General features: G+C 40.6%; 1 protein-coding gene across 3 annotated transcripts in view; it reads right to left on the bottom strand.

Moving 5' to 3' along the window:
• Positions 1-15,509, bottom strand: part of ABHD5 (abhydrolase domain containing 5, lysophosphatidic acid acyltransferase) — a 46,236-nt gene extending 30,727 nt beyond the window's left edge. For 2 of the 3 annotated variants that reach the window (XM_032648834.1, XM_032648836.1), the window contains exon 1: positions 15,324-15,509. In XM_032648834.1, coding sequence (XP_032504725.1) covers positions 15,324-15,490 — 167 coding nt within the window. In that variant the 5' untranslated portion in view covers positions 15,491-15,509. Of the gene's footprint in view, positions 1-12,748; positions 12,819-14,760; positions 14,789-15,323 lie in introns of those variants that run through there. The other variant, XM_032648835.1, reaches the window with a different exon arrangement.
• Between the last annotated feature and the right edge of the window lie 240 nt (positions 15,510-15,749).

Below are 15,749 nucleotides of genomic sequence, written 5' to 3'. Positions count from 1 at the left end.
GACAACCTAGAAAAAATGGACAAATTCTTAAAAAAGCACAAACTTCCGAGACTAAACCAGGAAGAAATAGAAAATATGAACAGACCAATCACAAGCACTGAAATTGAAACTGTGATTAAAAATCTTCCAACAAACAAAAGCCCAGGACCAGATGGCTTCACAGGTGAATTCTATCAAACATTCAGAGAAGAGCTAACACCCGCCCTTCTCAAACTCTTCCAAAATATAGCAGAGGGAGGAACACTCCCAAACTCATTCTACGAGGCCACCATCACCCTGATACCAAAACCAGACAAGGATGTCACAAAAAAGAAAACTACAGGCCAATAAGACTGACGAACATAGATGCAAAAATCCTCAACAAAATACTAGCAAACAGAATCCAACAGCACATTAAAAGGATCATACACCATGATCAAGTGGGGTTTATCCCAGGAATGCAAGGACTCTTCAATATATGCAAATCAATCAATGTAATACACCATATTAACAAACTGAAGGATAAAAACCATATGATCATCTCAATAGATGCAGAAAAAGCTTTCAACAAAATCCAACACCCATGTATGATAAAAACTCTCCAGAAAGTAGGCACAGATGGAACTTACCTCAACATAATAAAGCCCATACATGACAAACCCACAGCCAACACCATTCTCAATGGTGAAAAACTGAAACCATTTCCTCTAAGATCAGGAACAAGACAAGGGTACCTACTCTCATCAGTACTATTCAACATAGTTTTCAAAGTTTTAACCACAGCAATCAGAGAAGAAAAAGAAATAAAAGAAATCCAAACTGGAAAAGAAGCAGCAAAACTGTCACGATTTGCAGATGACATGATACTATACATAGTAAATCCTAAAGATGCCACTAGAAAACTACTAGAGCTAATCAATGAATTTGGTAAAGCTGCAGGATACAAAGTTAATGCACAGAAATCCCTGGCATTCCTATACACTAACAATGAAAGATCAGAAAGAGAAATTAAGGAAACTATCCCATTCACCAATGTAACGAAAAGAACTAAACACCCAGGAATAAACCTACCTAAGGAGGTAAAAGACCTGTATGCAGAAAACTATAAAACACTGATGAAAGAAATTAAACATGATACAAACAGATAGAGAGATATACCGTGGCCTTGGATTGGAAGAATCAACATTGTGAAAATGACTCTACTACCCAAAGCAATCTACAGATTCAATGCAATCTCCATCAAACTACCAATGGCATTTTTCACAGAACTAGAACAAAAAATTTTACAATTTGTATGGAAATACAAAAGACCCCGAATAGCCAAAGCAATATTGAGAAAGAAAAATGGAGCTGGAGGAATCAGACTCCCTGACTTCAGACTATACTACAAAGCTACAGTAATCAAGACAGTATAGTACTGGCACAAAAACAAAACTACAGATCAATGGAACAGGATAGAAAGCCCAGAGATAAACCCACACACATATGGTCACCTTATCTTTGATAAAGGTGGCAAGAATATACAATGGAGAAAAGACAGCCTCTTCAATAAGTGGTGCTGGGAAAACTGGACAGCTACATGTAAAAGAATGAAATTAGAAACTTCCTAACACCATACACAAAAATAAACTCAAAATGGATTAAAGACCTAAATGTAAGGCCAGATACTATAAAACTCTTAGAGGAAAACACAGGAAGAACACTTTATGACATATATCACAGCACGATCCTTTTTGACCCACCTCCTAGAGAAATGGAAATAAAAACAAAAATAAATAAATAGGACCTAATGAAACTTAAAAGCTTCTACACAGCAAGGGAAACCATAAAGAAGACAAAAAGTCAACCCTCAGAATGGGAGAAAATATTTGCAAACGAAGCAACTGACAAAGGATTAATCCAAAATATACAAGCATCTCATGCACCTCAATATTAAAAAAACAAACAACCCAATCCAAAAATGGGCAGAAGACCTAAACACACATTTCCCCAAAAAAGATATACAGACTGCCAACAAACACATGAAAGGATGCTCAACATCACTAATCATTAGAGAAATGCAAATCAAAACCTTAGTGAGGTAACACCTCACCCCAGTCAGAATAGCTATCATCAAAAAATCTACAAACAATAAATGCTGGAGAGGGTGTGGAGAAAAGGGAACCCTCTTGCACTGTTGGTGGGAATGTAAATTGATACAGCCACTACGGAGAACAGTATGGAGGTTCCTTAAAAAACTAAAAATAAAACTACCATATGACCCAGCAATCTTACTATTGGGCATATACCCTGAGAAAACCATAATTTAAAAAGAGACATATACCACAATGTTCACTGCAGCACTATTTACAATAGCCAGGACATGGAAGCAACCTAAGTATCCACTGGCAGATGAATGGATAAAGAAGATGTGTCACATATATACAGTGGAATATTACTCAGCCATAAGAAGAAACGAAATTGAGTTATTTGTAGTGAGGTGGATGGACCTAGAGTCTGTCATACAGAGTGAAGTAAGTCAGAAAGAGAAAAACAAATACCGTATGCTAACACATATATATGGAATCTAAAAAAAATGGTTCTGAAGAACCTAGGGGCAGGACAGGAATAAAGACACAGACGTAGACAATGGACTTCAGGACACGGGGAGGGGGAAGGGTAAGCTGGCACAAAGTGAGAGAGTGGTATGGACATATACAGACTACCAAATGTAAAATAGATAGCTAGTGGGAAGCAGTTGCATAGTACAGGGAGATCAGCTCGGTGCTTTGTGACCACCTAGAGGGGTGGGATGGGGAGGGTGGGAGGGAGACGCAAGAGGGAGGGCATACATGTATATATGTATACATACAGCTGATTCACTTTGTTATACAACAGAAACTAACACAACATTGTAAAGTAATTATACTCCAATAAAGATGTTTTAAAAAAATCATAGGATCACCTCAATAGATACAGAAAAGGCACCTGACAAAATTCATCATCCATTTATGATAAAAAAAAAAAGTCTCAACTAAGTTGGTACAGAGGGAACATACCTCAACATAACAAAGACCATATATGACAAGCCCACAGCCAACATCACTGTTAATGGCGAAAACCTGAAAGCATTGATTAGGAGGAAGGCAAGGATGCCCACTATTGCCACTTCTATTCAACATAGTATTAGAAGTCCTAGCCAGCACAATTAGGCAAAAAAAGAAATAAAAGGCATCCAAATTGGAAAAGAAGAACTGCCACTATTTGCAGATGACATGCTGTAATATATAGGAAACAATAAAGACTTCACCAAAAAATAAAAATAAAAAACTGTTAGAACTAATAAACGAATTCAGCAAAGTTGCAGGATACAAAAATCAATATACAGAAATCTGTTACATTTCTATACACTAATAATGAAGTATCAGAAAGAGAAATTAAGAAAACAATCCCATTTACAAGTGCATCAATAAGAATAAAATAACTAGGAATAAAGTTAACTAAGGAGGTTAAAAGTCCTGTACACTGAAAACTGTAAGACACTGATGAAAGAAATGGAAGAAGGCACAAAGAAATGGTAAGATATTTCATGCTCATGGATTGTTAGAATATTGTGAAAATGTCCATATTAACCAAAGCAATCTACAGATTCAATGCAATCCCTATCAAAATTCCAATGCCATTTTTTCACAGGAATAGAACAAACAATTCTAAAATTTGTATGGTACCACAGAAGACTCCAAATAGCCAAAGCAGTCTTAAGGAAGAAGAACAAACCTGGAGGATTAACACTTCCTGATTTCAAACTATATTGCAAAGCTATAGCAATTGAAATAGTAATGGTGCTGGCATAAAAACACAAACACAGATCAATGCAACAGAAAAAAGAGCTCAGAAATAAACCCACACATATATAAATTAACTTATAACAAAGGAGCCAGGACTATTCAATGGGGAAAGGATGGTCTCTTTCATCAATGGTGTTGGGAAAAGTGGAGAGCAACATGAAAAAGAATGAAACTCAACCACTATCTTGTATCATACACTTAAGATGGATTATTGACTTGAATCTAAGACCTGAAAGCATAAAACTCCTAGAAGAAAACAGTAAGCTACTTGACAATGGTCTTGAGGATATTTTGAATCTGACATCAAATGCAAAGACAACAAAAGCAAAAATAAATAAGTGGGACTACATCAAATTAAAAAGCTTCTAGGGCTTCCCTGGTGGCGCGGTGGTTGGGAGTCCACCTGGCGATGCAGGGGACGCAGGTTTGTGCCCCGGTCCGGGAGGATCCCGCGTGCTGTGGAGCGGCTGGGCCCGTGGGCCGCGGCTGCTGGGCCTGCGCGTCCGGAGCCTGTGCTCCGCGGCGGGAGAGGCCACGGCAGTGAGAGGCCCGCGTACCGCAAAAAAAAAAAAAAAAAAAAAAAAAAAAAAGCTTCTACACGGCAAAGGAAACCATCAACAAAATGAAAAGGCAACCTACTGAATGGGAGGAAATATTTGCAAATCAGAAATTTGATGAGAGGTTAATATCCAAAATATATGGGCTTCCCTGGTGGCGCAATGGTTAAGAATCTGCCTGCCAATGCAGGGGACATGGGTTCGAGCCCTGGTGTGGGAAGAGCCCACATGCTGCACAGCAACTAAGCCCGTGTGCCACAACTACTGAGCCTGCGCTCTAGAGCCCATGGGCCACAACTACTGAAGCCCGCGCACCTAGACCCTGTGATCCGCAACAAGAGAAGCCACAGCAATGAGAAGCCCGCACACCGCAACAAAGAGTACTCCCCGCTCGCCACAACTAGAGAAAGCCAGCGTGCAGCAACGAAGACCCAATGCAACCAAAAATAAATTAATTTTAAAAATATATATATATATGTAAAGAATTCATACAACTCAATAGCAAAAAAACAGTCCAATTAAAAAATGGGCAGAGGATTTGAATAGACTTTTTGCCAAAGACGACATACAGATGGCCAACAGACATGAAAAGATGCTCAACATTGGTAACATCAGGGAAATGTAAATTAAAACCACAATGAGATATTCCCTTACACTGGTTAGAATGGCTATTACCAAAAAGATGAGAAATAACAAGTGATAGAGAGGATATGGAGAAAAGGGAACCCCTGCACACTGTTGCTGCTGGAAATGTATAATGGTGCAGTCATTATAGAAAACAGTATGAAGGTGCCTCAAAAAATAAAACTACCATAGGATCCAGCGATTCCACTTCTGGGTATTTAACTGAAGAAAACAAAAAAAGTAACTTGAAAAGATATATGCACCCTCCATGTTCACTGAAGCATTATTTACAATGGCCAAGATAAGGGGAAAAAACCCTAAGTGTCCATCAACAAATAAATGGATAAAGAAAATGTGTATAATACACAAAATATATACATAATGGAATAGTATTCAACCATAAAAAAAGAATGAAATATTACCATTTGCACAACATGGATGAACCTAGAGGATATTATGCTAAGTGAAATAAGCAGAGAAAGACAAATCCGTATGATCTCACTTATATGTGGAATCTTTCAACAATAAACTCAGAGATAAAACAAACTGGTGGTTGCCAGAGGTGGAAAATGGGTAAAATGGGTGAAGGGGGTCAAAAGGTAAGAGCTTCCAGTTACAAATAAAGTAAGTTATGGGGATGTAATGTACAGCATGGTGACTATAGTTGATACTGTACTGCATATCTGAAAGTTGCTAAGAGAATAAATCTAAAAAGTTCTCATCACAAGAAAAAAATTCTGTAACTATGCATGGTTAACTAGACTTACTGGGATGATCATTTTGCAATATATAAAAATATCAAATCATTATATTATACCCCTGAAACAAATATATGGTATATGTCAATTATGTCTCAATAATAAAAAAAGAATGATAGAACAGAAGATCCATAATAGCCTACATTATAATAAGGCTCTAGTCTAATGTTCTCTGCTGCCAGTTTCAAATCTTCTGAATTAACGGGAGATAAGACCTCTAGGCATCTCTGACAAATGTTACCTGTAACTTATTATCAAGGTATCAAGATAATAGAAAACATTACTACTATTAGTTTATTGTAAATATATAAACTATTTACAAATTATCAAGGAAAAACAACTCAAGCCTTCAGCAACGAAATTTTCAATTTATTCAACAATTTTTTCAATTGTTGAAAACTGCAGTTTAACAGGCAACTAAAAGGAAAGAATCTCATGATCTTTGGAGCTTAAAATAAAAAAAGTCCTTGACAACATGGTCATCAATGTCTATGTTCGGCCACAAATATATGAACTAGTACCTACAGGAAGTTACTTACAACTCAATCTCGTCAATTTTTTTCAACAAATATCCCTCAAATAATAGCACAGTTCTTGGCCAAAGAGAATCAGAGATCAGTACAACAACAAATAAAAGTGAAATGAACTATAACCTACTACTGTTCCCACTTACATCATAGACATATTGGGGCAGAGAAAACACAAATGCAATCTTTGTTTCAGTCTTCAAAAACAATAATATTAAAAAAAAACTCAGTCTCTGAATACCTACTATGCACAAGGCACTAGAGTTTAAAATGTGATATATCAGCCGGTAATACAGGACTCATGCCTACCTCTACCTATTTACCACTCATCACAAAACCAACTTTCAAAGGATAGGATTGTCTTGTCTATGCATTTTTCCTCCTAGTGATTGGCTTAACTCAAAGAGAAGGGGCAAAACAATGTTTTTATGTTTGCAAGGCTACTGTATTACATTAAAAATTAGGGCTCTTCAACCACAAGAGGTACCAATACTCTCCAAGTTTTTACAGCAGCTTTTTCATCAAAGTAGATAATTTTTTTTTAAGTGGAGCTTTTCTAAAGTATATTTAAACTGAAAAATCTATATTTAACAAAACATAGTAAAATATTTTATTTTCACTGTTAACAGAACTGTAAAGACACCTCTCCCCTAAGCCACGATAATGTTTCTATCTAATCAGTTTTTGCCTTAACCAGATGACAATGTTTTATATAAACTGCCTTTACTTCTTTCTTAGAGTTATTATTCTACAGGACTGAGTGTTAGCACATAGTAGGTTCAAAGGAACATTTTTAAAGAGTGAAAAGCAAGGGTCTATCTTTTCCACCCTTTAGGTTATCACCCTTTGTTCACTGAATTCCCACACCTTAGCTTGCAACCTCTATTGCTTCAACCCTCTGAAAGAGCAGTCCCCAACCTTTTTGGCACCAGGGACCAGTTTCGTGGAAGACAATTTTTCCATGGACCGGGTGGGAGGGGGGGCTGTTCAGGCGGTAATGTGAGCAATGAGGAGCAGCAGATGAAACTTCGCTCACTGGTCCACCGCTCACCTCCTGCTGTGCGGTACCGGTCCACAGCCCGGGTGTTGGGGACCCCTGCTCTAAAACACCCATCCAACCTCACTTCCTGCCTTTGGGGTAAATTGACCTCATCTTCAAAGAAACCCTCTGCCTCTTCCACAAAATCTCCTATGCCATTCAGCGTTGTTCTGCATTTCTAGGCTTAGTGTGTGGAAGACTGGAACTAAGGACATGAGATTGGAAATAAGGACACAGACTGAAGTTTGTCAGATATCCAGCCATACTTCTGAGGTCACAAAAACCAAAGTAAAAATTAAATTTACCAAGGCCATAATACAGTGAACAAGATACAGGGCTGCCTCCTCAGAACTTTGGAAAATACACCGAAAAGCAAAAATTAACTTCTCTAATTTATTTAAGCAGATCAACAATAAACACCATCATACATTGCTGAGGCCCTAACTTCAGAAGAGAAGTGTCAATCACAATGTAAAGATAAGCCATTCACTACAGGAACTATATCTATCTATGGCATCAGAAAGGCTTACCAACGTGCACCAAAAGGTTTTCTACACTGTCCATTTGTTGAGAACTGATCTCATTAGGAAGGCTGACGATCTAAGCCCTAAAGCAGCTTATCAAAAAACTAAATAATCTTGCTTTATAACCTATAACAGATAGAAGGAATCTTTTTAGTGAGTAGACTTCTGAGTAAGAAAAGCTTTAAAACACTACACTAAAGGTGGCAACTGTAAGGAAGCCAAAGAGGATGTGCTTAGCATACTAACAGAGTTTATTAACTTAAGAATGTGATTTTAAGTATCCCGAGTTTGAGAGATAAAACTGAATATTTTTTCCCTTAACTTTTTTTTTTAATTAATTTATTTTTGGCTGTGCTGGGTCTTTGTTGCTGCACGCAGGCTTTCTCTAGTTGCAGCGAGCAGGGGCTACTCTTTGTTGCGATGCACTGGCTTCTCATTGCGGTGGCGTCTCTTGTTGTGGAGCACGGGCTGTAGGCGCACGGGCTTCAGCAGTTATGGCTCTAGGCGCACGGGCTTCAGCAGTTGTGGCGCGCGGGCTCTAGAGCGCAGGCTCAGTAGTTGTGGTGCACGGATTTAGCTGCTCCATGGCATGTGGGATCTTCCCGGACCAGGGATCGAACCCATGTCCCCTGCACTGGCAGGCGGATTCTTTTTTTTTTTTTTTTTTTTTTTTAATGCGTTACGCGGGCCTCTCACTGTTGTGGCCTCTCCCGTTGCGGAGGACAGGCTCCGGACGCGCAGGCTCAGCGGCCATGGCTCACGGGCCCAGCCGCTCCGCGGCACGTGGGATCCTCCCAGACCGGGGCACGAACCCGTGTCCCCTGCATCGGCAGGCGGACTCTCAACCACTGCGCCACCAGGGAAGCCCCAGGCGGATTCTTAAACACTACGCCACCAGGGAAGTCCTCCCTTAACTCTCTATGTAATCTTTTGTTAAAAAAAAATATCTTTAACATTGCACTTGTATCCTAGGACATCAACACGTAAATTGGCTAGTAATTCCTGTTTTGTTCTCTAAGGCATCTGACTATCTATAGTATTACTAAATCTGATTTGCACAATCTGTAAATATTGTGAAACAGTGAAAGAGGTTTCAAAGTATTCTGAAGAAAATATACAGAAGTCTGGTCAATTTCCACACACTCTTGGCCACTTAAATAACATTTCTAATTAGGTTATAAGTAAAGAGGATTTCATTATATTACAATTTTGTTTAAAATGGCCTCCCTCCCTATACTGGTACTGTCAAGAGAGAAAAACTATGTTTATTACTGCTCTCTATATAAGCTATTCTAAGCACTCTACACACAGTAGTCTATCTCATTTAGAGAAACTGAGGTTTTGATTTTATTATAAATATCCAAATTTATTAGATGTATGAATATACACATTCCTCTGAAATAATTCCTCAACCAATGAATGACTGAAAACTTCCAAGCTGAAAATGATAACACACTTGGGCAAATAAAGACCTTCTTTCCTGGGAAATGACTTCTTAAATCCTATCCTGGAAAAGAGGAAGAAAAAAAAAAATAGAGTATGTCTCACACAATCAGAATTTAAGTGACTAATATGCCATTTTATTTTAAATAAATAATACTAGTGATTCAAATTATCACAACCATTAGACCAATGACAACACAGGCCCTCTAGTATATTTTAACACGTTAATTAGCATTCTTTTAACTATTTTTCATTTCTAACCTGTAATTTTTATTTTTTACTATTATTTTTTTCTATTTTTAAAGAAATTTTTATACAATTTTTAAACATTACTGTCCTAACCTGTGACTTTTAAAGACCTAGAGTTGGAGAATTGGTGTTTTAGACGTAGCCATGTGCTGGTAATATTTTCCCCCAATTGTTTCCTACCTTCTCGCACACAGTAAACAAGCCATTCTAGAATCAGACACATCATCATCCAACATACATAATTAAAGAAACTACATGTGTACTTTTAGATTTACATTGTTTAATAAATCCAAGTGACATTTTGTGTTAATTCCAAAATAAGTTCATCCACTAGATAAAGAAAATAAAAACTAAAAATCCTAAGTATCAAACTGAATAAGTTTTAATAAAATCATCTTTCTATACAATTTTTTTTTATGATTCATGATCAGGAGTGAGAGATTATAGAACTGTGGAATCAGACTAAATATCTAACTATACAATGTTTCTGAATGGCTACTATAAACAATACAGACTTTAAGGACTCATTCAGAGACACATTTGATTCTGAAATGTATTATTCAGTGTTGTTTTTACGAAGTGTACCATCCATGGGACTTCTTTTTTGCGGTACGTGTGCCCCTCACTGTTGTGGCTTCTCCCGTTGGGGAGCACAGGCTCTGGACGCGCAGGCTCAGCGGCCATGGCTCACGGGCCCTGCTGCTCCGCAGCATGTGGGATCTTCCCAGACCAGGGCACGAACCCGTGTCACCTGCATCGGCAGGCGGACTCTCAACCACTGCGCCACCAGGGAAGCCGCTACAATCTTTTGTTAAGTTCTTTGTCATAGGAATGAAATCTGCATTTGCTGGTCTGTAATTGGCATTTTGGAGAACAGGCAAAACAGTGAAGCATGGTTCCCTGTTGGTTCATCCAAGGTCAAGGAAAAGAATCATATTCCCAACCCCTCCAATATAATTTAAGTTCATGATCCTAATGGCTCAAACTCGTCCTAGTCAAGTTCAAACTTTGAATTTCTTATGAATATATCTATTGATGTCCTTTGGATATTTTAGGATTAAAAAATTTAAATCACAAACTGCAAAATGAATAATCAAGTACTAGGTTTTTGATCTTAATATTTGTTTCAGCCTAAGTTTACAACAGTTGAAGTGTTTGATTCTTAAAAATGTATTGAAGCTTTCTATTTGTAAAGCCTCTTTAGGTTCTATCAGACATTTGAATAAGACAAAAGCTTTGTCCTCAATGAGCTGACAAAACAAATATAGAAAAACTATACTACAAGACATGGTGGAGATGCCATGAAGAAAGTTTTGGAAAATACCATGGACCTTTAGAGAAGGAAGATCACAATCTGTTTTGGGTCAGAGAAAACAACTTGAACCAAGTCATGTGGAAAAGGGAAGTGAGCAAGAAACATGTTCAGGAAACAATGAAAGACACAGCTTGGACAGAGCCCAGTGCACAGGGAGGAAATAAGATTCCAAAGACAGGAGCCATGCTGCCTGTAAAGGGCTCTGAAGTCAGGCTGAGGACATATAACAAAGCCACTGTGTGTGGCTGTGCTACAAGCAACACTGTGCCTCTTGGGGGTGTGAAAGTAACGAATAAATTACACTGAAAGCATAGGGACAGAACATATTACTAAAGCCTGCAATAAATCAGAAAAGGGAGCAATGGGGATCTGAACCAGGTGGCCCCAGGTGACAGTGGGAATGGAAAGGGCATGTTGCACTTAAAATCTACTGCACGTGGTAAAGGAGTTGGTATTTGGAGCAATGAAGGCAGGGGAGGGGGAGTGGGAAGCCGGTGCCACAGTTCTTAATCTGGATGACCAGAAGAAACTAAATACCTAAGTGCCCTAACAAAAATAGGAAGTCAAGGGGAAGAACTGAGATTTTTGTATTGTTAGTTCAGGGGAAGGCGGTGCAAATGAGATTCTGGTCTGGACTTGTTACATTTGAGGAATCAGTTGCAAACATTTGGCACACAGAAACATCACTGAGTACTGAAGAAGGCTCCATCCTGAGGAGATTTCAGCCCTCTCCACAGACAGGATAGTTAAAAGGAATGTGAGTAAACAAGGCAAAAATGAAAACATAGATGGAGGCAGATTGGAGAATGACTCCATTTAGAGAATGGCGGGGGGCAAATAAAACTAACTACTGATCTCAGGTAAGACAAGAAGCAAAATGTCAGAAGATGGCTCTTATCAGACATTCACTAGAATGTCTGATAAGAGTCTCAAAAGGGAGTAGCTATCTTTAGTGTCAAACACTAAAAAGGACCCAAGAAATATAAGTATTGAGAAAAATAAAAGTCCACTGGGATGTGGCACTGAGAAGTTCTGTGATGTTTAATATGTCAGGAGGTAACGACTTGGAAAGGGGAGATGGTAACAGAGAGGAGTCACTTATCTTAGCAGTCTTTTAAAAGGTAGGAGAGTGGACTTCTGTCTCTTATTTCCAAGGCAAAGAAATACAGTAAAACTCTAATGAAATCCTGTAGTGCAAACCCACTGGAGGGGGAAAAAAATCCCTTATTTATTACTATTTGACGATTTCCATGGTGTAAGTACTACCACCATGGCTGATTTCAAGATGCCAATGGTTGGCAAAATTCCTGAAAATTTAGTAATAACTCTGGACCACCACTGCAAACTGCTGCTCTGTGGTCTACTCTGCAACTCAGCAAGTCAGCGACAGCCTTCCTCTAAACTCAACTGATACTTAATTATTCTCTGGGACAACCTTGCAGCAATTCACAGAAATCTACCCAACTCTTGTTACATATTGCTTTCTCAACTGTATTACAACTGAAAAGGGTTAGATGTTGAAAGCCAAATGGCTCCCAGGCATGCCTGTCTTCAGGAAGAAGGAAACAACAAGAATTACATACTCCAAAAAGCCTTCAGGTGACCTTTTTTATAATTGTTTCCTTTGTTAATGTCATTGCCCCTTATAAATCTGAGATGTCTTGAGAATAGGGAACTTGATTCAAAGACTTCAGTTTTCCCACAATCCACTTGGCTCTTGGGATAGTTCTATTGTTGATCAACCAATTAAAAAAATTTTTAAAGTAAGCTCTGTATCAATGAAGGAATAAGTAACGAAGTATCACTGGAATAAGCAAAAGAAACATGAAGCAAACATCCTAGTAGGCCCAATCGTGGTGAGAGGCAGCAGAGATACGTGACAGCTCCTTAGACTAAATCCAGATACCTAGGGGGCTCCAATCCATCCCTGCTACTTGCTGGTGGGATGCCAGCAGCGGTCCCAGTTGCAGTTCCACCTGAAAAATGGGAACAGTAATACCTAGCACACAGGGTCGACCTTAAGGTTTAATATGAACGCATTAGGGAACACCCAGCAGGAACAGGTACTTGCTTGTTACAGTTCACAATGCCATACCAGTCTGTACACTGGACACTGATCAAGTGTATCACCAAGAGCACCAAGGAGGCCCACCTCTAACAAGGGACTGCGGCTGGTTAGCTGCTAAGGATAGTTTATAGTCTGTCCCCAGTGACCTCCTGCTATCACCCAAAACCACAAATTCCTTTCATGGCTGTGCCCTGGACTCCCAAGTCCCACAACAACATGGAGGCCAAAGAGTCCTCCTAAAAGCAATCTGAGAGCCAAAAATGTTGTGACAAAGGAGAGGGTAACAAGCTAACAGGTTCTGACTTGTATTCACGCAGCCTGCAGCATCTTACCTCAACAAGGAAGTTCATCAACAAACCAAAATAATGGACCTATTCATCATATAAACAAAACTCAAGAGAAGAACCTAGTTTCTAATATTTCACAACTCTTCCCCTCTGTCATCTTTCCAAATAGCCCTGTCTGTCATGATACTTTATATTCCCTTCTGTCATTTAGTTTTTCATATGCTAATTTCTCCCGACATCTGAAATAGAATTGTTGTCAAAATATTAAACATATATGGGGGGGTAGCATAGAAGTTTATTTACTTTCCAATCTGAATGACTGGCCTTGAGAAATACGGCAATAATGTTCATAGCAATTTAATTTTTCCACTAATTAACTGCTATTCATCTACTGCCAAGTGCATGAAGTTACAGGTAGAAAAGAATAATACAAACAGTATATTCGTATATCAAAAAGTTTCCCATTAGAACCCTCCTAAACTGTTGATGGGAACGTAAATTGGTGCAGCCACTATGGAAAATAGTACGGAGATTCCTTAAAAAGCTAAAAATAGAGCTACCATATGACCCAGCAATCCCACTCCTGGGCATATATCCAGAAAAGATGAAAACTCGAATTTGAAATGATACATGCACCCCGATGTTCACAGCAGCACTATTTACAAGTGCTGGAAGACACGGAAGCAACCTAAGCGTCCATCAACAGATGAATGGATAAAGAAAATGTGGTATATATATACATTGTGTGTGTGTATATACACACACACACACACAATGGAATAGTAGCCATAAAAACTAATGAAATACGACCGTTTGCAGCAACATGGATAGACCTAGAGATTATCATACTAAGTGAACTAAATCAGAGGAAAACAACTATCACATGATACCACTTACACGTGGAATCTAAAAGAAAATGATACAGATGAACTTACTTACAAAACAGAAGCAGATTCAGACATAGAAGACAAACTTATTACCAAAAGGGAAGGGGGGAGGGATAAATTAGGAGTTTAGGATTACCAGCTACACACCACTATATATAAAATAGATAAACAACAGGACCTACTGTATGGCACAAGGAACTATATTCAATATCTTGTAATAACCTATAATGGAAAAAAATCTGAAAAGAATATGTGTGTGTATATATATATACATATATACACACTGAATCACTCTGCTATACACCTGAAACTAACACTACATAGTAAATCAACTGCACTTCAATAAAATAAAAATTTTTTAAAAAGCTTCCCGTTAGACATCTGTCCCCCCACTTCCATAAAGTTTCCTACACATAGTGTGTCTTCTGAGAAGCAAACGCACACATCTCTCCAGTAACGCCAGAACACTTGGAAGCAAAGGAAGATCTCCATTTGAGAGATTACTGACTCTGAATTTGCTACCCATACCGTGTTAATTTTCTTTCTATAAAGCATCTGTAAATTAAACGTCCTCTGAAAGCTCAAGCCACAGACTCACTCCCCCTACCCCTTTCCCCCATTCTGGGCTCCTCCTTCCCCCGACACTCCCTTCCCTCCCGCGGCTTCTGAGGTGAACCTGGGCTCGCCATCCAACACTGTCCCGAAGAAGCGCCGCCCCTTCCTCAGGCTCCCGAGACGCTCGGCCGGGTGGCACTTTCGTTCTCGCCCCGGGCTGGACCGAGCACAGCGCGAACCTGAGGTCCGAAGCCGTGCTCGGAAGTGGACAGAGTGACTCAGCCGTTTCCCATAACTCGAGTCAGGTGCAGGGACGCCGGTCAGCACTCGCGGGCCGCGCTGGGGGCAGGGCTGGGTCCACAGCCGTCTCTGCCCGGAAGGAGACCTCAGCGGACGACCATCCCGGACTGAGTGCCGGGTCACCCCCGCCGCCCGCCCCGCCGAGGCGCTGACACGACCCCGCGGCGGCCCCTCCGCGCGGGGGTCAAGCGGCCTCCCGGCGCTGCCTGGGTCACACTCAGACCCGAAGGGCGCCCGCCGTGGGCAGAGCGAGGCCAGGGCTTCTCCTCCCGGCGCCGCGCGGATTCGCGCCGGGGCCGGACGACAGAGCCGCCGGGCGAGTTAAAAAAGAGTCCTCGGCGCTGCCCGCGCGCCCGAGCCTGACGTAGCCCCCGCCACACTTACTTCTCACTAGCGTCCACAGAGTCCACCTCCACCTCCTCAGCCGCCATGGCCGCCGTCGCCGCACGAGCTTCCGGCCGTACTCCCAAGCCGGCTGACAGGCCGACTGGGAGGCCGGGACCCGCCGCCGCCCTTAAGGCCGCCGCCAGCGTAGGCGTCTGCCGCCCCATCGCGTGACCGGGCGGTGCGGCCGCGCGCCTGCGCGTGCCGGGCCATCCTGACCACCCCCCCGCCCCCAAAATCCACCAGTCACGCATGCGTCCTCCCGTCCGACGCGCTCGGGTGTGGGCGCTAGGCGGGGCAGTCAACCTGGGGGTAACGAGACTCGCCCGGCAAAGTTAGGTGGTAACTAACTTCAGTAATAACCGTATTAATGCATCATCCGCTGATATTGATTGTCAGGTGCTGGGCACTGGACAGGCACCTAGC

Source organism: Phocoena sinus, chromosome 11, assembly GCF_008692025.1.
Source record: "Phocoena sinus isolate mPhoSin1 chromosome 11, mPhoSin1.pri, whole genome shotgun sequence".
In the NCBI taxonomy this organism is placed as follows: Eukaryota; Metazoa; Chordata; class Mammalia; order Artiodactyla; family Phocoenidae; genus Phocoena; species Phocoena sinus.
The sequence above is the reverse complement of the archived record's forward strand: the minus strand, read 5'-3'. Positions and strand labels throughout refer to the sequence as shown.